The 19,893-nt window shown below is 44.8% G+C and overlaps 1 protein-coding gene across 2 annotated transcripts in view; it reads left to right on the top strand.

The window, feature by feature from the left end:
- Positions 1-8,978, top strand: part of LOC147326944 (uncharacterized) — a 29,700-nt gene extending 20,722 nt beyond the window's left edge. Inside the window, exons 7-8 of one of the 2 annotated variants that reach the window (XM_086294538.1) lie at positions 4,034-4,448; positions 7,102-8,978. In XM_086294538.1, the coding sequence (XP_086150664.1) occupies positions 4,034-4,448; positions 7,102-7,733 (1,047 nt within the window). In that variant the 3' untranslated portion in view covers positions 7,734-8,978. The remainder of the gene's footprint in view (positions 1-4,033; positions 4,449-7,101) is intronic. The other variant, XM_086294537.1, reaches the window with a different exon arrangement.
- The last annotated feature ends 10,915 nt before the right edge of the window (positions 8,979-19,893 follow it).

Below are 19,893 nucleotides of genomic sequence, written 5' to 3'. Positions count from 1 at the left end.
AGTTTTAGTCGGAGTTACTCAACCTGCAGCATCAGAATCTGTGAAATTTTCAGCCCTGACAGCTTGTCCGTGTACGTGCTGCCGGGTGAACGATCCACGGTGAATGAAATCCATGTACCTGCTCTCATTTCCTGTTTTAGCTGTTCGGCGGTTGTTCAAATAGTTTTGTGAGCTTTAAGCTGAGATTCTGGCATTTCTGGAAAAATACATTTATATTTAAAAATCGGTTCAGGATTTATTGAATTGATGTCGCTTTATTCAAACTAAAATCGATTTTTTAACCCGCCCCTACTAATAACAGATTAAATGCCATGTTGAGGCTGTCATTTTTAGCATCTACATGGATGTTAAAATCACCCACAATAATTATTTTATCTGAGCTGAGCACTAAATCAGATAAAAACTTTGAAAAATCAGACAGAAACTCTGTGAGGCCCAGGTTGTCACGTCTGAAGGTGAAGCAGACGGCGTGGAGTGAGACCCAAAAACATGATGGAGGCAGAGTGAGGTGGTGAACGAAACACAAGCCGTTATTTGGCTGAGCAAAAGTACAAACAAAAGCAAAGAGAGAGAAACTAACAAACACCTAAACTGGGGTAAGCTAAACATTACACACTACCTGAAACATCGAACTAGAACCTGGGATTCTGAGATCTGATTTTCACCCAGGTGTCATCCACATACCTGAACCAAGGACTCGGTGGTGTTCCAGTAACATCTGATGGGAAAACACTGTGAGTCAGGCCTTCATAGTGGAAGTGCTTCAAGGAAACCAGTACTGATGGTGAGAAATGGAGAGAACAACGTACTGGACAAGTTGAAATCGATAATTATGATGACTCCAAATGTGATGTTTGATTGAAGCCGTCATGTCTTTGTGAGGCAGAAATAAGGTGGACACACAAAATCTCCCCTGTTCTAAGCATGGAGCAGAGGCTGTAATGGTTCTTGGGGATTGGCACTGTTGCCCAGTTAATTATAGTCCCAGTAACCACCCTCTGCAAACACATCGCTGATGTCTTCACAGCATCATCAGCCTCACCCTATCCCAGCATCGCCCTGCATCTCCTCCTTCACTACATCCATGAACCTCCTCTGAGGTCTTCCTCTTTCCCGCTCCATCTTCATCATCCTATGTCCAGTACATCCACCCTCCCTGCTCTGCACATGTGCGAACCATCCCAGCCTCTAGTCCTGTCCATCCCGCTCACTCGCAGTGAACACCTGAGCATCTTCAGCTCTGCGTCCTGTCTTTGTGTCAGTGCCACCGTCTCCACATCATACATCACAGCAGCTCTCACTGCCATCTTCTAAAACCTTCCCGTTCACTCTCGCAGCTATCCTTCTGACACTCTTCTCCACCCACTCCACCCTGCCTGCAGCTCTCTCTGGATGGTCCCAGGTATTTAAACTCATCCTCCTTCACTGTCTCTGCTCCTTACATGTTCACCTTTCCTCTGGTCTCATTCACACACGTTTCTGCTGACTTTCATTCCTCTACTCTCCAGGCTCTCCTCCACCCGCTCCCTCATCTGCAAACATCACAGTCCACAGAGACTCCTGCCTGACCTCATCAGCCTGTCCATCAGCGCTGCAGGTCCCTGATGTAATCCCACCCCCAGCTCAAGCCCACCTGTAGCTCCTCCCACACACAGTACCACAGTTCAGGCCGTCTCTCCCTTTATACTCATAGACCTCACACCTCCACACTCCTGCTGTTCCCTCTGACTTGCTGCCTGTCTTCACACTTTCATCTCCGTCTTCATGTTTGATGTGGTGAAGGTTTTAAGCTGGATGACCTTCCTGACACAACCCTTCTCACTTGTTCAGGCTTCGGTGTGCCTCCACCCACACGTATCAATGATTTACACTGTAAACCAGTAAAGGAAATCTAAAAACTGTGGTTTTTATAATCAACCATATCTTGACTTGTTTGTGTTTGGACACAGACAGAAATATCACCCTCACCATAAACCTTCAGCCCCTGTTCTGTGTGCTGTAGTTGGTTCAGATGGTTTACAGTGACCTACAGTCAAACAAACAGAACTGCATGCAAACATACTAGTTTACTCAAAACACTGCAATACTCTGAACTCCAAAAGTAAATGGATTTTGCAGTTTTCAGTCATCTTTGGTCCTGTCCTGTACAGGACAGCTTTCATCTGTGTTTGTTATGCGACTGAACTCTGACCTGTGAATCATTCAGGCATGAACCAGGGTTACATCTACACACAGTAGTCAACCAATTGTAAAGGGAGGCTGTCACTAAAACCAAACAAATGTCAAAGATGACAGTTTCACAGGCGTAATATATTTTTGTTGTGTCAAGAAAATTCTCAAAGATCTTTTAGCCAGTAATTTTGCAAAGTGTGGATGACGAGAGAGGAAGTTCCAAACCTAAAAAACTGCAGCAGATCAACAGTATCTGAAAGCCATGTCAGTAAGACATGGGACCTGAGAGATGCATCTGGACCTGCACCTGACCAATGACTGGTCACTAAAGCCTCACCAGAAAAGGTTTCAGTGGCTGTAAAGAAGCCAGAGAAAAGGATCAAGTGTGAACATTAAACAGGAACTGGACTGAAAATCAGTCAAACAGGTCTGATGAAGTGATGACTTTTACATGCTACTTAAACCTCTAAGATCAAATGGATGTCACTATGGAGCAGGTCAGGACAGAGGTACAACAGTGAGGGTCTACAGCCATCTGTAAAACACGGTAGGGCTTCTGGCGTGGTATGGCTACATTTCAACCACTGGTGTTGGGATCTTGTCAAATTGGTGTAATTATAAAGACAGAAAAGTACCATAAAATTCAGACCAACCATGCAGTTGCATCTGAAGAGCATCTGATGGACAGTAGCTTCATTTTTCAGCATGGCAGTGATCCCAAATATGTGAAGTAAAAGCATATCTGGATAGAAAAACACAACGCTGTCAGTCGTGGATGGACCTCCCCATAGCCCAGACCTCAACATCACTGAAGCAGTTTGGGATAGTCTTTTACAGAACAAAAGGCAGAAACATCCAAAGAAGAGCTGTGGATGTCCTTCAAGAAGCCTGGAGAACTTTTCCTAAAGACTACTTATAGAAATGACAGAAAAAGAGGAACATAAATGTGCTCATACCAAATATTGTACTAAATACTTCAGCATCATCAGACTTGTACAAACTGTGCTAAACTGGGAAAATCGAAATAGGTGCAGCAATTTTCAATAAATTTAGCACTGTTAAAGTGCTGAACTAGTGCCATGTTATCGTAAACACAAGTTAAATTGAATTGCAGTATTTTCTAGATATTTCCCACCAGGACCTGTAATGGAAAGTTTCCAGGTCTCATTGTAATCAAATGGCAAAACCCCCTGACTCCTTTTAAAAGGAAGAAGCAGCTACATTTTCCTGAAGTCTATGTCTGAGAATCTCCCTTTGTCTGAGGAAGAAACGTCTACCAGGTCCTTGGTTCCAACCTGGACCAGGGCAGGGCTCCCTATGCTCTAGGTGCTCCAACATCTCCCCCATCAGAAACATTCCAGCTTAATCCTCTGGTCAGTGTACCATTGACCACAGAGCTGGCTGATAGCTGGACTCCGCTGTCACTGCGTTATGGTTTATGATATAGATATAGAAATGAATTTTCCTGTAGGGATCTTCATGACCTCATCTTTTTTTCTCTAACCAAAGCAGTCCAGTGTAACACTGAGTGAAAAATAAAAGTGTTGTGCTGTCTGTGGCATCGTCATCATACACAGACGGCACTTTCGCTCTAATTAGAGGACACGCGACTCAGCCTATACCTTCTGACTACTAAAGTAACCACACTGTGACTGTTGTGGCAGCTCTTCTGTTAGTGGAGCACGTACACAGATTAGTTTGTGGCTTCTGTTACATTTTCTGTTACATTTGTACAGAAACTATAATTCTCTGTACATTCTCTTAAGAAAAGGATGAGCAAACTTCTGTTAGTTTCAAACTTTCAACCCAGTCCTGTAAGCCTGTGTCATGAAGCTTGGTCCTTCTTCTGCTCTCCTTCCAGGTTGCAGTACCTCAAAGGACCCCTGCAGAATCAGAAGATATCAGCAGCATTGTGGCGGCCCAGCTGAGGGTACCAGACACCAACATGCCAGCCAACCCAACCAAGCAGCAGCAGCAGCAGCAGCAGCAGCGATGCAGCAACAACCCCACGAGCTGTGACTACTCTCTCTTTGAACTGGAAACCTTCTTCACCCGCTGGGCCCCTGATAGTGACCCTGTGTCAGCTCCTGGTGGCTCTTCATGTGCATTTGTTCCTAACAAGTCAACTGAACGTGACCAGGATAGAGTTGTTATCATAGACACTCGTCGACAGCCTTGGCAAGTGCTCGATCCACCACAGACCTCGACGTCCTCGGCGTTGAAGCCGAGCGGAGGGCAGAGTTTCTCCTCTGCAGGCCGGCTGTCTGCATCACAGGGTAACACTTTGTCTGCTTTCCTCAGTACGGCCTCTTAATGCTGTTGTTTTGCCCTGCCTGTGTACACCTTCAGATATTTGGATCACTTTATTGATGTTCCATCAACGTACTTAAAACCAGTAGTGTGTGCTGTCAAAGCTTCCACTGGTGCCACGTCGGAGTGGTCATCAAAGTGATAGCAGACAGGTCGACAGCAGACGGGTGATTGTGTGCTGGACTCATTCTTGAGCCATACAACTGCACTCACATTTAACTAATAATAATCTGTATGAACAGTTCCAGTCCCGCAGCACTGAAAGAGCACTTATAAAAATAACCAATGATCTTCTTATGGCAGCTGACTCTGGTTTACTTTCCATTCTTATTCTCCTCGATCTGAGCACTGCTTTCGACACTATTTCTCACTCTATACTTCTCAGTAGGTTAGCCTCCATCGGTCTCTCCCATACTCCACTAGCCTGGTTTAAATCATACCTGTCTGATCACACTCAGTTCATTCAACTCAAATCCTTCAGTTCTCAGCCCTTTCCTCTGACCACTGGCGTGCCCCAGGGATCTGTCCTGGTGCCCCTTCTTTTCATTATCTACCTTCTTCCACTTGGACATAAATATAATATCCAGTTTCACTGTTATGCCGATGACACCCAGCTGTATCTGTCCACTAAACCTGATGCTGCTCTTCCCCCATCCTCCCTCACCCTCTGCTTAGCTGAACTAAATTCATGGTTCTCTTCTTATTTTCTTAAACTCAACAGTAACAAATCCGAGCTCCTCTTGGTCGGCTCTAAATCTACATTATCCAGAACCAACAGTTTCTCTGTTACTATCAATAACTCGCCGGTCTTCGTTTCTTCCTCTGTGAAAAGCTTGGGTCTCATCCTCGACAGTACTTTTCGATTCACACATTAATAACGTCACTTGGTCTGCATATTTTCAATTGCGCAACATTATTTGTCTCCGTCCTTTTCTCACCCCACATGCCGCTGCCATTCTTGTCCACAGCCTTGTTACTTCCAGGATCGATTACTGTAATTCACTTCTTTATGGTCTTACTCAGAAATCCGTCCACAAGCTTCAACGCGTCCAGAACTCTGCTGCCCGTATCATCACCAGGACCTCTTCTGTCCACCACATCACTCCTGTCCTGCAGCAGCTTCACTGGCTCCTGGTCAAATATTGCATCAATTTCAAAATACTCTTGTACACATTTAAGACTATTCATCATCTCTCCTCATCTGGTTCAGATCACCGCCCCATCTCGGTGTCTCAGATCTTCTTCTTCTCTTTCTCTCTCCGTCCCCTCCCCCTGTTTTGCCACCATGGGGAGCAGAGCTTTCAGCTGCTCCACTCTGGAATTCCTGACCTCCTGATTTAAGAAATATCACCTCCTTCTCTCTCTTTAGGTCCCAACTCAAAACTCGTTCAAAACAGCTTATCCCACATAACCTCTCCACTCTGCTATTTTAAATTTGTTTTATGTCTTATGCTTTTATGATTGTGTAAACTGCTGGCTTTTATGTTGCTTTTGTTATTCTGCTGTGTGCAGTGTCCTTGAGTGTTCTGAAAGGCGCTTTCAAATAAAATGTATTATTATTATTGTTAGTTAAGCTTTCCTTTACACACTGAGGTCATTGTGGCAGCTGTTATTGCTGAAGCCTGACAAAAAGATACTGGTGATGAAAAGTCTCTATTGTACTATTGCATGCTTTAGGGTCTGAAGATGCTAATGTCACAGTCTGTGGACCAGCAGAGTGAGTGCAGTGAGTAGGACGCTGAGTTTAACAAATCAGAGTCAGAAAGGGTTTTATTGCCAAATGTTGAGCAGGTTTACAACATTAGGAAAATTGCTGCGGTACTTAGTGCAAACATACTGTCAGATAATGCTTAAATAAACAGTAGATAGATATATACATGAGTGCAGGTGGTGATCAGTGCCAAACATGGAATGATGCAGTGACACAGCGTAGGGTCATGTGTTAGGGATGGGAACAGTCATACGGTTATTGTTCGTGTGTCCGACGGCAGAGGGGAAGAAACTGTTCTTGTGGCGAGAGGTTCTGGTGCGAATGGACCGGAGCCTCCTGCCTGAGGGGAGCAGGTCAAACAGACTGTGTCCAGGGTGAGAAGGGTCAGCTGAGATCCGAGCTGCACGCCCCAGTGTCCTGGAGGTGTACAGGTCCTGCAGAGATGGGAGTCTGCAGCCAATCACCTTCTCAGCAGAGCGCACAACACGCTGCAGTCTCTGTTTGTCCCTGATAGTGGCTCCAGCGTACCACACGGTGATGGAGGAGGAGAGGATGGACAGCCGTTTAGTCGCAACATGAAGTTCAAACTGAGGGATCAACAACCTTTGTGTGCGTGCGCACACTTGTTTTAGCTGCTCTCGTTGTTGATTTGCGTGTTTCTGCCGTATGAATTTGTTGTTTTTCCTTGTATGTTTTTACTGGTGCAGCCATTGGTGCTTTTATTTTTAATATATATTTATATTTACTTGTATTACACAGAAATACCATTAAGAGAAATGAGTAAATACACGAACAAGACGAGCCTATAGAGAATTAATAGCGCTCATCTTGGAAAAGCAACCATCACATATAACTGCCTGGCTCCGAGTTTAGTGACAGCTGATTCCTTGTTTTCTCTGGTTCCTCAGGGACCTCTGCACCCACGTCTTTGAGAATGCAGGATCCAGGATCTTCCCAGCCTTCCTGGAGGAGAACACCAGCACAGGCTCAAGTGCAGCAGCTTCAAAATGGCAACACTTACTCTCAACAGGAAAGCACCGTCCCTCCCTCACGAATCACACCGTCCTCCAGCACAGGTGCTGTTAGTAAAACAGGTAAAACCAAGACAGCTGGGGCTCCACAGTCCTCTCTATCAGTCCGGGGAGCTGTAGCACCGCTGGCCAGCACTGAGGTGGCCATCGCCCCACAGCATCGGACAACTCTCCTCACTAACCTTAATAAAAATCGTGCCGCATGCACTTTGCCCACAGAGCGCCGCAGGAAGAGTTACGTATGTGGAGCCTGCGGAAAAGCTTTCTCTGGCCTGTCCAATCTAGAGGTCCACAAGAGAGTGCACACAGGCGAGAAGCCTTTCCGCTGTGACACTTGTGGGAAGCACTTCTCTGAGGCTGGAAACCTGAAAAAGCACCAAAGGGTTCACACGGGGGAGAAACCCTTCAGCTGCAACCAGTGTGGGAAGAGGTTTGCTTGGATCTGCAACTTGAGGACACACCAGCAGTCTGCCACAGGCTGCGGAGCACAAGCCGGGGCAGGGCTGTAACTGCTGATGCTGTTATTATTGATTCAAAGGGTAGTATAACTCAGCCCAGTGACAGTTTTTTGTGTCCCTGGTTATAGTCGACCCAGTTTAGCTCTTTCTCTGTGTTCCTGTGGGCGTTTTGAAACTTTTCCTTTGTCTCCTGGGTCCTCGGAGAGCCTCTCCATGGATGCATGGCACAACCTAAAGAGAGTGCCAGCTCTCCAGGACGTATACACTTAAAGAAAAGAAGAGAAACTGGAAGAGCTTCACTGAACAGAGGGGGTGGCTCACGACAACAGCTATCAGTGGCCTAAAATGCAGGGATTTCAACCCCCAGTCATACCCTGGCTCCTGTGACTGTAATAATGCCTTGGCTCATGTCCATTAATGACCCATATGATTACAGTAAAAGGCTCTCAGGACCACCGCTGAGGTGACAACCTACATCTTTAACATCATCTTTACCAACCAAAGATTTCCACTTTCCAAGCCTGCGGAGACATTTTGCTAAATATTGTATTTTTGAGCCTGTATATAAACATGTGACCCAGTGAGTGTTACAGGAAATCCAAACTAAACTCAAACTCTCGTTTTTCACTCACTAAAGGTGTATGCTGGACAATTATTTCACCTCAAAAAAGAAAAGTACGCAGAGTCGATTACATGACATTCATCACCATGATGAGTAGTTGGAAACGTTTGACCACGATGTGTATTTGACCACAGTGGGAACACAATCAGACTGAATTAAAGAGCATATAAAGTCTCCTGTGACCAACCTCATCAGATCTAATGTGGTGCTTTCAGCTCTTTTCATTCTTTCCTGTGTGATAGTTGCCCTCTCTCTCTCTCTCTTATTCTGTGGTGAAATCTTCCACTTTCACAGAGTTAATAAATAAATTGGATGTGTAGGCAGAATTCATCTAGAGGGGTGCCGCGTTAAACTCTTCATCCACGGAAGCCTGAAGTCTGTGCTGTAAAGAAGAACACAAAACAATATTTATCAGTGCTAGGACCAATTCTGTTTACATTATACATGCTTCCCTTAGGCAGCATCATTAGAAGACATAGCATACATTTACACTGCTATGCCGATGACACCCAGCTCTATCTGTCCATGAAGCCAGATAACACACACCAATGAGTTAAACTGCAGGAATGTCTTAAAGACATAAAGACCTGGATGGCCGCTAACTTTCTGCTTCTTAATTCAGATCAAACTGAGGTTATTGTACTCGGCCCTGAAAATCTTAGAAATATGGTATCTAAGCAGATTCTTACTCTGGATGGCATTACCTTGGCCTCCAGTAACGCTGTGAGGAACCTTGGAGTCATGTTTGACCAGGACATGTCCTTCAACGCACATATTAAACAAATATGTAAGACTGCGTTCTTCCATTTGTGCAACATCTCTAAAGTTAGAAATATCCTGTCTCAGAGTGACGCTGAGAAACTAGTTCATGCATTTATTACTTCCAGGCTGGACGACTGTAATTCATTATTATCAGGAAGTCTAAAAAACTCCCTGAAAAGCCTTCAGCTGATCCAACATGCTGCAGCAAGAGTCCTGACAGGGACTAGAAAGAGAGAGCAGATTTCTCCTGTTTTGGCTTCCTGTTAAATCCAGAATTCAAAATCCTGCTCCTCACATACAAGGTCTTAAATAATCAGGCCCCATCTTATCTTAATGACCTTGTAGTACCATATCACCCTATTAGAGCACTTTGCTCTCGCTCTGCAGGCCTACTTGTTGTTCCTAGAGTATTTAAAAGTAGAATGGGAGGCAGAGCCTTCAGTTTTCAGGCCCCTCTTCTGTGGAACCAGCTTCCAGTTTGGATTCAGGAGACAGACACTATCTCTACTTTTAAGATTAGGCTTCAAACTTTCCTTTTTGCTAAAGCATATAGTTAGGGCTGGACCAGGTGACCCTGAATCCTCCCTTAGTTATGCTGCAATAGACGTAGGCTGCCGGGGGATTCCCATGATGCATTGAGTTTTTCCTTTCCAGTCACCTTTCTCACTAACTATGTATTAACAGACCTCTCTGCATTGAATCATATCTGTTATTAACCTCTGTCTCTCTTCCACAGCATGTCTTTATCCTGTCTTCCTTCTCTCACCCCAACCAATCACAGCAGATGGCCCCGCCCCTGCCTGAGCCTGGTTCTGTTGGAGGTTTCTTCCTGATAAAATGGAGTTTTTCCTTCCCACTGTCGCATGATTGTTGGGTTTTTCTCTGTATCTATGAAGCGCCTTGAGGCGACTTTTGTTGTGATTTGGCGCTATATAAATAAAATTGAATTGAATCCTAACTCATCCGCATATTGAAGTTCCACAGTAACTGCATTATTTGTTTTTTGTCTTAGTGTACTGCATTGCTAGATATTTGTTAAAGACAATACTATATACTGTACGATCCAGGCATGAGTCTCATTAACTGTTGTCTTGAGAGATCCTTCCACGCTGTGGATCACCGACACTACCTCACTGATGATTTGTGGTGTTGCAGAGCTGTGTCACTGCACTTGTGCTCATTATGGACCAATTTCTAGGTTTTGACTAAAAATCTTAAACACTGAAAATCTGTCAGTTCACTTTAAAACTATCTTGCCTGCAGGCGTCTCATGTGTGTGTGTGTGTGGGGGGGGGGGGGGGGGGGCAGACTGCTGGCAGGTGGAGGAGGTAGTGAGTGGACAGGTGGGAACTGAAGCAGTTCAAAGAGTGCCGGTAAGTGTTCTTCCAATCTTCCAAACAGGAAAGGTCCAAAGTGGCCTCCAGGTGGGATAACTGCTGGGACGCCAACAATGTTCCCTCTAATGTTTCATGTGTCTGAGCGAACACACAAACCTCCTGAGCGTCCCTTGGATCACTGTGAGCAACAGCAGACGTGCGCACTGTGGTCACGCCAGCATCCAATCCATCCAAATTACATGTTTATTAAAATAATCAAATTACAGCGTTTACATTTATGTTAGACGACTCTTAATTACCTGCTTTTGCCCACTTACAATGAAAATTAAAAAAATCTTGTTCATGACCTGTGCAGCATGTTAACACTATTGGAAGGAAAAATAACTTCAACTCCAATTTTGAAAACACAACTTTCTTTTCTTTTATATATATATAAAGCTCTGACTGTATTATGAGTCTGTGGTCTGGGAGAGAGTCTGTAACTCTGTCTGCAAGTACAGTAAATAATGACCAGTGTTGGGCAGTTAATTATATACTTACTTCTTCAAAAAAGTAACTGAGTTATGCAAACAACAAAGTTTTTTGCAGCTGTTTACCTAAAAATGCAGCCAAGGCGTTTTTAAATCAGCATTTCAAACTATTTACAGAACAATCAGCTGTTCTGCATCAGAGAGACCGTGCTAGCAGTGCACAATTGTGCACGCGCGCAGCTTAGAGGGAACGTTGCACGTCAACACCGACATTTTCTTTTTTTTTTTTTTTTGTGTCCCGTTTGGATCTTTAGCCGTCAGAATTGTTGTCTTAAGGCCAAGAAAGATGCCAAGCGGATTTATTTTACCAAGTGGATCATCAGGGCCTTGCCATATTGGTCCATTTGATTGACCTTTATTATAATTATGTATTTATTTTATTTTCAGTTCCTACAAACAGGACAGACATGACTGGGGGATAGGACAGGGAGAAAGAATGAAAGAAAGAGAGGGAGAGAAAGAAAACCAAAGGGGAGAAGAGACGGTGAGAAGGGGGGGAAGAGAGAAAAAAACAAACAAAAAAAACAAAAAAACAAACAAAAAAAACAAAACAAAACTCCTGGGTCACCCGTATGGAGAAAAAAAACAGAAGAGAAAGCAAACAACAAAGAGCAACATAATAAAAAAAACGGCACCATCACAATAAACTAGCTAGCAGTAGATATCAGTAGATACTAAATATTAAACGATATTGTGCAGCACGCAAGATAGACAGCGCACAATGTGCTTTGAGGCAGCAGCCAAGAAAGCTGTAGTCTGTGTCTGTGAACACCCGTGTGTACACCTGTGTGCATACCTGTGTGGATCAGCATGCTTGCATTCCAAAGGTTTCTCCATGTAACGATCTGCTAGGGAGTGTGGGGAGCCACAGCCCCGTCCTCCAGGGCATGAAGCAGGTATGGAGGAGATCAAAACTCCAGACATCCAGAGGCCCTCAGAACACAAGAGACCAAGGAAGACTAACAGAGGGGCAGCCGCGCCACTGTCCCAGAAAGAGCTGAGGAGAGTCCCAGATGAGGGCTCACTCAGCAGCCGCGGAGCAGAAGCCAGGGGGAGTTGCAGTGACGCGCCCGTGAGCTCCGCCGGCAGCCAGCCGTGCCTGAGTGACCGAGCCCCAGGCCGAGAGGCCGGGGGCACCCCACCTCCGAAGTGGCCCGAGCGAGCCCCAGGCTCCAGGCCCCGATAAGCGGCCGCCAAGGAGTGAGCCGGTGTGTACCTAGACGCCCACCCCCAGACACAAAGAACCACCAACGCACCGACACCTGAGGGAGTCCGCCACTGGCAGGGGAAGTGGTGGTGGGTGGAGATAGGCCTCCAAACCTTGGAGGGCCTGAGATGTCCCCAGAGAGGTGGCGCCTGACACCCAACCTGACATATAGACACAGACATACAGGCACACACAGACACAAACATCCATTCCCACCCTCATGCTCTCATATGCACTCACTCCACACTCAACCAACGTGGAGACAGACATAGAGAGACGCTGTACACACGATCACACTCCCCAAGCGTACTCTACAAACCGGGTCTAGGTACCCTTGCCCCTGGAGGGGGGAACTGCACCCAGACCCAGGTGGTGTTACCCTTTTCCCTGCGGTGGGGAGAGGCAGACCGCCCCGACTCCGCAGCAGCAGGGAGGCCCCACACTCCAGACCGCAGTCGGACGGCCAACTCCTCCTAGCCCCCCCCGCTCCAGCAGGCAGCTGGAGATGGGGAGGGAAGGAAGCGAGGGGCAGGTGACCCCTCCCTGGGGCCAGCTCCCCCGCTGACCCCAGTAGGCACTCCCATACTCCGCGACCCGCCAGGGAAAGGGGGCCCAGGCCCATCCAGACCGGGGCCCAGCACAGCAGCGCCCCCCGGCCCCACAGAGCCCGGGACAGTCCACCCAACCCCACCACAGAGAAAACTGCACCCACCCCACCATCCACTCATCTTCCAGACTACATGAGACAACAGACGCCCAGGCTGAGATCTTCCTCCACCTCTCCTGTATCTCCCCCTCCTGCAGAGAGTTCCTGGGGAGAGGAAAGCTCCTGCTAGGTGTGACAATCTCCCCCACCAGTTGAAGAGCCCCCCAGGTGGCTCGACGCACCGGCGGCACCCTGCGCCAGGGATGGGCCCCCATGCACCCACCCGCCCACAACCCCAGCAACACACAAACCAGGACCCAAGGCCCCGAGGCCCGGCCAGGGCCCCAGCCCAGAGACGGAGCGCCCCCAGAACCTCATGCCCATCCCGGACCCACCCAGGGGCAGACAGGCTACCAGGTCAGTAACCCACGTCCGTCAGCACAGACCCTCCCCTAGCCCCGCTGCACGCAGCCACGAGGAAACAGTCACTTGAGAGCCAACAGAGCCCCCAACCGGACATGACCGCTACCCCGGGTTTAGCCCCCCAAGGAAGACGCCTCCGGGGAACCCCCCGACGCCCTAAGCCTGTCCCTACCCCCACACCAATCACAACAGTGAAGGCGGGACCAAACTATGACCCCCCACCCCCACTAGGTGATGGAGCTGATCAAAGGAGCCCAGAGCAATTGATCTGATGTGGTGGCAGAGGCTGTATCAAGACTAATGTAATCTAATAGATAATTTCTATATTGGTTAGAATTAAGATTATTTTTATTTTTCCAGTTCATGAGGACAGTTTTCTTGGCTATGCATAGGGCAGTGAAAACCATATGGGCTATATTCTTTTCTGAAGTGACATTATCTAAGCTGCCCAGTAAACACACTAAGGGGGAAGTTGGAATGTTACATTTCAGACACTTTGATAAGTCTTCACATATCTCGCGCCAAAACTTCTGAACTAGTGGACAGAACCAAAGAGCGTGGATATAATTGTCTGGTGTATTGCCTTGACAGTGTGAGCAGTTGTTGGAAGATGTAAAGCCCATCTTGAACATCCGATGACCTGTATAGTGCACTCTATGTAGTATTTTGTATTGTATTAATTGCAGACTGGGATTTTTAATTAATTTAAAGGTTTTTAAGCATACCTGAGACCAGAAGTTTTGGTCTAGGTTGACTGATAGATCTGCTTCCCACTTTGCAATAGGAAGGGATATTGATTCATCTAATTTAGAAAGTGTTCTGTATATTTTAGATAATAATTTGGGGGATTTAAGAGTAAGGAAATGTGCCGCACTTAGTGGTGTTTGTAATTCAACTTGACTGAGGTTAAATTTCTTTTTTACTATGGATTTAATTTGTTGATATTCTAAAAACCTTGTCTTGTTGATCCCATATTGTGCAACTAGTCTGTCAAATGGAATAAATTCTGTTCCCTCTAATATATGTTCTAAGTATTTAATTCCTTTACAACTCCATTCTGGGAAATTAATCATATTATTGTTTTGTAATATGTCAGGGTTATTCCAGATAGGTGTACGTTTGCATGGGATTAATGAAGACTCCGTTATTTTTAGAAACTCCCACCATGCTGTCAGAGAGAAGCTGATGTTGATACTTTTAAAGCATTCATGTCTTTTGATGTTTGAGCTAATAAATGGTAGGTCTGAAATCTCTAGATCCTTGCATAGTGCCTGTTCAACATCTAGCCAGGGCTCAACTAAGAAGGTATGTTTTGACCATTCTGAGATGAACTGAAGCCTGTTGGCTAAGAAGTATTGGTGAAAATTAGGCAGATCTAATCCTCCTCTATCCTTGGTTCTTTGTAGCGTTTTTAAGCTAATACGCGGGGGTTTATCTTTCCAAAGGAATTTGGAAATATATGAATCCAGAGATCTGAACCAATCTTGTGATGGTTTGTTAGGGATCATCAAAAATAAGTAATTTATTTTTGGCAAGATCATCATTTTTATAGTGGCGACCCTTCCCATGAGTGATATGGGTAAAGATTTCCATCTAGTCAGATCGCCTTCTACTATCTTTAGAAGTGGGATGTGGTTTAATTTAGTTAAGTCTGAAAGCTTAGGAGAAACATTAATACCTAAATATTTAATATTTCCGGATTGCAGTGGGGCAGAGGAAGAATTATGGAAGGAGCAGTTAATGGGGAGAACTGTAGATTTTGGCCAGTTAATTGAATAATCTGAAACTCTTGAAAACCAGTTTATTAGAGTAATTACCTCAGAGAGGTTGGTTTGTGTGTTTTGCAGAAAAAGCAACACATCATCCGCATAGAGACTGATTTTATGTTCTATGTTCTTACATTTTATGCCCTTAATTGTTGTAGCCTGTCTAAATGCTGCTGCTAGAGGTTCGATAAAAATTGCAAACAGTGAAGGGGAGAGTGGGCATCCCTGTCTGGTGCCCCTCAGGAGACAGAAGCTGGAGGATGTCTGGTCATTTGTTCTGATACGAGCTGTTGGGGAATTGTATAATATTCTTATCCAGTTTATGAAAGAGTTTCCAAAACCAAATTTGTGTAAAGTTGTGAATAAAAATTTCCAGTTAACTCTGTCAAATGCTTTTTCTGCATCTAGAGATAATATTATGGTTTCGATGTTTTTATCGTATGAGTAGTCTATTAAATTAAGTAATCTACGAGTGTTTGTTGAGGAGTGCCTACCTTTTATGAAACCAGTTTGGTCAGAGGGGGGTTATTTTCTCTAATCTCTTTGAGAGATCTTTGCAGATTATTTTAAGGTCTACATTTAAAAGAGAAATTGGACGATAGCTTGAGGGAAATAAAGGGTCTTTGCCTGGTTTTAGCAGGAGACTAATGTTGGCAGAATTCATATTTGGTGGTAGTCTGCCATCTTCCTCGATTTCCTGCAAAATGCCGTGGAATACTGGTGCCAAAATTATCCAGAATTCTTTGTAGAATTCTGCAGGGAAGCCGTCTGGACCTGGAGCCTTATTATTGGGCATACTTATCAGAGCTTCCTGGAGTTCACTTGGCGTCAGTGGCGAATCCAGTTCCATTGCTTGACGATCTAGTAATTTTGGAAGAGTTACGTTGTCAAGAAACAGATCAATTTCATTTTTAAATGGGTTTATTTGTGGTGAGTATAAAGTTTCATAGAAATCCCTAAAAATGTTGTTTATTCTTCCAGGGTCATATATTGTGTTCCCCGATAAATCTTTAGCAGCACATATAGTTGTTTTTTCTTTATTTATTTTTAACTGGTTAGCTAGAAATTGACCTGATTTGTTACTGTGTTCAAAATTCTGCAAGCGAAGTCTTTGTACAAGGAATTGTGTTTTTTTTATTAATAGTTTCATTTAATTCTAGTTTTGTTTTGCGTATTTTGTTCAATGTTTCCTGATCTTGGTCGCACGCGTAGGCTTCTTCTAGTGATTTGATGGTTTTTTCTAATTCCTGAATATTTTTGTTTCTTTTTTCTTTTTATGTGATGAGAAAGAAATTATTTTACCTCTCATCACAGCTTTCCCTGCCTCCCATAGAACAGAAGCAGATATTCCGGGAGTGTCATTAAAGTCTAAATATGAAGTCCATTCCTTTTTAAAATATTTAATAAAGTCTTCATCTTTAAGCAGTGATGTATTAAATCTCCAGTTTTTACTTGGCGTAGTATTATTCTTGTGCATTAGTGTTAAAGATACAGGAGCATGATCGCTGACAGCTATAGGATGAATCTCAGTGTCTGAAATGTCACTCAGCAGTGAGCTGCTGACCAAAAAATAATCCAGACGAGAGTAAGAGTGATGAACATGCGAGAAAAAAGTATATTCCTTACTGTTGGGGTGAAGGGAGCGCCATGCATCGCAAAGACCAAAGTCGCTCATATACTGTTTGATTATATTTGTGGATTGCCAATTGCGCTGAGTTCCTGTTGTGTTGAGCCTATCCATGTCTTCATTTACTCCAAGGTTGAAGTCACCGCCAAGAATGAGTGTGCAATCAAGGTGTTCAGAGAGTGCACTAAAAAAACCGTGGAAGAATGAGGGTTCATCAACATTTGGACCATATATACTTACAATACATAGTTTTTTGTTCAATATTGATAGTTTAATAATTAGAAATCTACCCTCTGGATCTATAACTGTATCGAGTACTGTAAAATTAACATTTTTATGTATTAAAATTGCTACTCCCCGTTGTCTAGAATTATAACAGGCTGCAAACACGTTAGGAAACTCAGGTGTTTTAAGTTCGTTTAAACCTGTGACAGGTCTGTGAGTTTCTTGTAATAAAACAACATCTGCCTGTAGTTTTTTAAGCTGGTTAAATATCTTTAACCTCTTTCCTCTGGTGCCAGCTCCATTTACATTCCATGTTACAAACCTCAGCATGCCCATAATTGTGTGTGTATGTCTAATGATGTACGCTGGGTGTTTCGTTTAGACGGGTGGAGAGAATGTGGAAACATCCCTTGTTTGTAAATAGAAAGAGAAAAAGAAGTGTGGTGAGAGGCTCCATAAGTCTGACTATGTGTGTGAATATTCACTAATATGAACAAGCGTGGCTTGCTTATGTGTCCTGCAAGTCTGTGCGTGCTGTGAGGCTGTTGTGAATGTGCTGCCGTTGAGCTGATGTGTTTGCGTGATCGTGTTGTGAAAATATGGAGAAATAGAGGGTGTTGTTTGTAGGTGAGTGGGGAAGTAGGTGACCACAGCAGTGAAAGACAAGAGAAAGAAAGAAACCACATGAACTGTGAGCGACAACAAAAAAAAAGAAACGAAACGGAAACGTTCCAATTAAAGTAATGACGGAGGGTGACGGTGTTATATCTGCTATGACATCATATTGATATTACTAGGTTAAACCCATGTTAAAGGAGAGAGTGTGAATGAATAAGAAAAGAGTGTAGCGGGTTCTTATCTGGAGTGCAGTCAGTATAACCACGGTGTGGTGCCGGGGTCGCGGTACAGCTGTCCGTCCACGTAGAGCCGGTCCACGGCGATGACAGCACGGGAGCCTTTCTGGATGAAGCTACGTCGAACTGGGAACAGGACCTTGCGTCGTTCCAGGATCTCTTTGGGGAACTGGTCGTTCACGCTGAAGTCCGTTCCTTTCAGCTCTCTGCCGCGACTCTTCACCTGTTCCTTCTGTTTGAATTGACTGAATTTGGCCACAATAGGCCGTGGTCTCCTGGTCCGCGACCGCGCGCCCCCCAAGCAATGTACTCTATCAAAGTCGATGTTCTTTACGGTGTCCTCCGGCAGCTTCAGGTGGATTTTGATGAAGTTTTTCACCGTTGCCTCTGCGTCCTCTCCGGCAGATTCTGGAATACCAGAAAACACAAGATTATCTCATGATACGGGCTTGTAGATCGATAACGGACTCTTTTATTTGTTTATTTTCAATGTTTAGCTGGGTCACGTTATCGGTGAGAGATTTGACCGACTCCCGTAGCGTGGCATTTTCAGCGGCAAGCGTTTCCACCTGCTGCTGGCTGAATTCCAGGGATTCTCTCAGAGATTTAAATTCCCGGTGTAAAATCTCCACCAGGGACAGCCTCGCATCGAAACTGGACAATCGCTTGTTGATTGACTCCAGGATGTCTGCGATGTCTTTGCCGGCAGGCGATGTTGTACCAGGGGAGTCTGCCGGGCGACATCTCTTCGATGACGGCGTCTCAATTTTGGCCGGGGAGGATGCACTCTGGGCCTTCTTCATTACTAAATCTTGAAAACAGCGGTCGATGTAATCTTGGAGAGCGTCTAAACTCTCCCCGTTGTCCTCCAGGGTGTTAGAGATGATAAAACAGATGTTGTTAGTTATATGACAATTGATTAGTATATTTGGTAATACTGAAGCTTGAAAAACCTTTGTTAAACTCTATGCTACCATTTGCTTTTTTTCCGCCAATTCTCCGGCGTCTGACGTCACCTACAACATGGGTCGCTTACCTTACTCGTCACTTCCGTCACTTACCGTCCTCCTCCTCCGACATTTTCAAGACAAGGAAGTGGTGACCTTTCACCGTGGTGAATGTCTGACACCAGCTGTTCTTGATGCCAGCACTTGGCAGCTGAAACAGTGAGAAGAGACCCCACCAGAAAAAGAAAACCCTCTGTTGGCGTTAAATGAGGGATTTAACGCAGAGGCACAGCTTCAGCTTTGTGACTAAAGGTGTGGGCGCATCAGGTGTTTTAGTGGCCTTATTGCTTATGAATTTGTAAGAGCTTCCCTTTCACAGCACAGAGTCTTGGGTGGACAATATTTAAATGACTGCAAATGTGAGGCTTAGTGGTCAAATAATGCTTAAGAACACGTGGTATTGTGGTTGTGGGATATAGCTGGAGGGTTCATTCATTTGGAATGAGTGGGATGGTCCTGGGTCTCAGAGCCAGAGGTTTCCTCAGAGACAGCGAGAGAAAACAGGGAGGACCATTTAGGGACCAGAACTGAACTGAGTTTCAGGTTTTGTAGCTGCATGCACAGAGATCACTACTACTCTCAGCAGTGCACATGCAGTGTGTCATGGTCCTGGGTCATCTGACCCAATGTTTTGTGTTTATTATTATTATGATCTTGTGTTCTAGTGTATTTTTAGTTATTAGGGTTTGGGTTCTGTGCTCCCTCTGTTCTCTCTGTGTACCGTGTCTCTGAGTCCAGTCTGTGCATTTCCTGTTTTACTTTGAAGGTGTCTGATGTCAGTGTGTTCAGTTTTGCGCTCCCCCTGTTTTGTCATGTTGATTAGGTTCAGTCTCCCTCCTGTGTGTATATCTATTGTGTGGTTACCATCTGTGCATTATACCTGTTAGTCAAATGTCCGTCAAACTGCAAACTGAATCTTTAAATATGTAAACAATACTTTAAGAAGTTCCCATCAATAACATTTGGTTTATTAACACACAGAGGTCTTGGGATCTGCAGTGCACCATCATACTAATTTTCTCTGTGCCTTTCAGTCATAAGAACTACACTATTAGTGGTGCATGTACATCATGATTACAGTTTAGGCCAATAGGGTCTCACAGCTGAGGACAGGACTGGAGTGATGAACCCAGGGCTTTCAAACTGTGTGATATTGTGTAGCAGCCAATCATCAGTAGACACCTTGACAGAAAAGTCCATGAGTC

Source organism: Aulonocara sp. 'chitande type north' Nkhata Bay, linkage group LG6, assembly GCF_057382095.1.
Source record: "Aulonocara sp. 'chitande type north' Nkhata Bay isolate Kocher_YH1m ecotype deep benthic linkage group LG6, A_spYH_male_GT1.1, whole genome shotgun sequence".
Taxonomy (NCBI): Eukaryota; Metazoa; Chordata; class Actinopteri; order Cichliformes; family Cichlidae; genus Aulonocara; species Aulonocara sp. 'chitande type north' Nkhata Bay.
The sequence above is the reverse complement of the archived record's forward strand: the minus strand, read 5'-3'. Positions and strand labels throughout refer to the sequence as shown.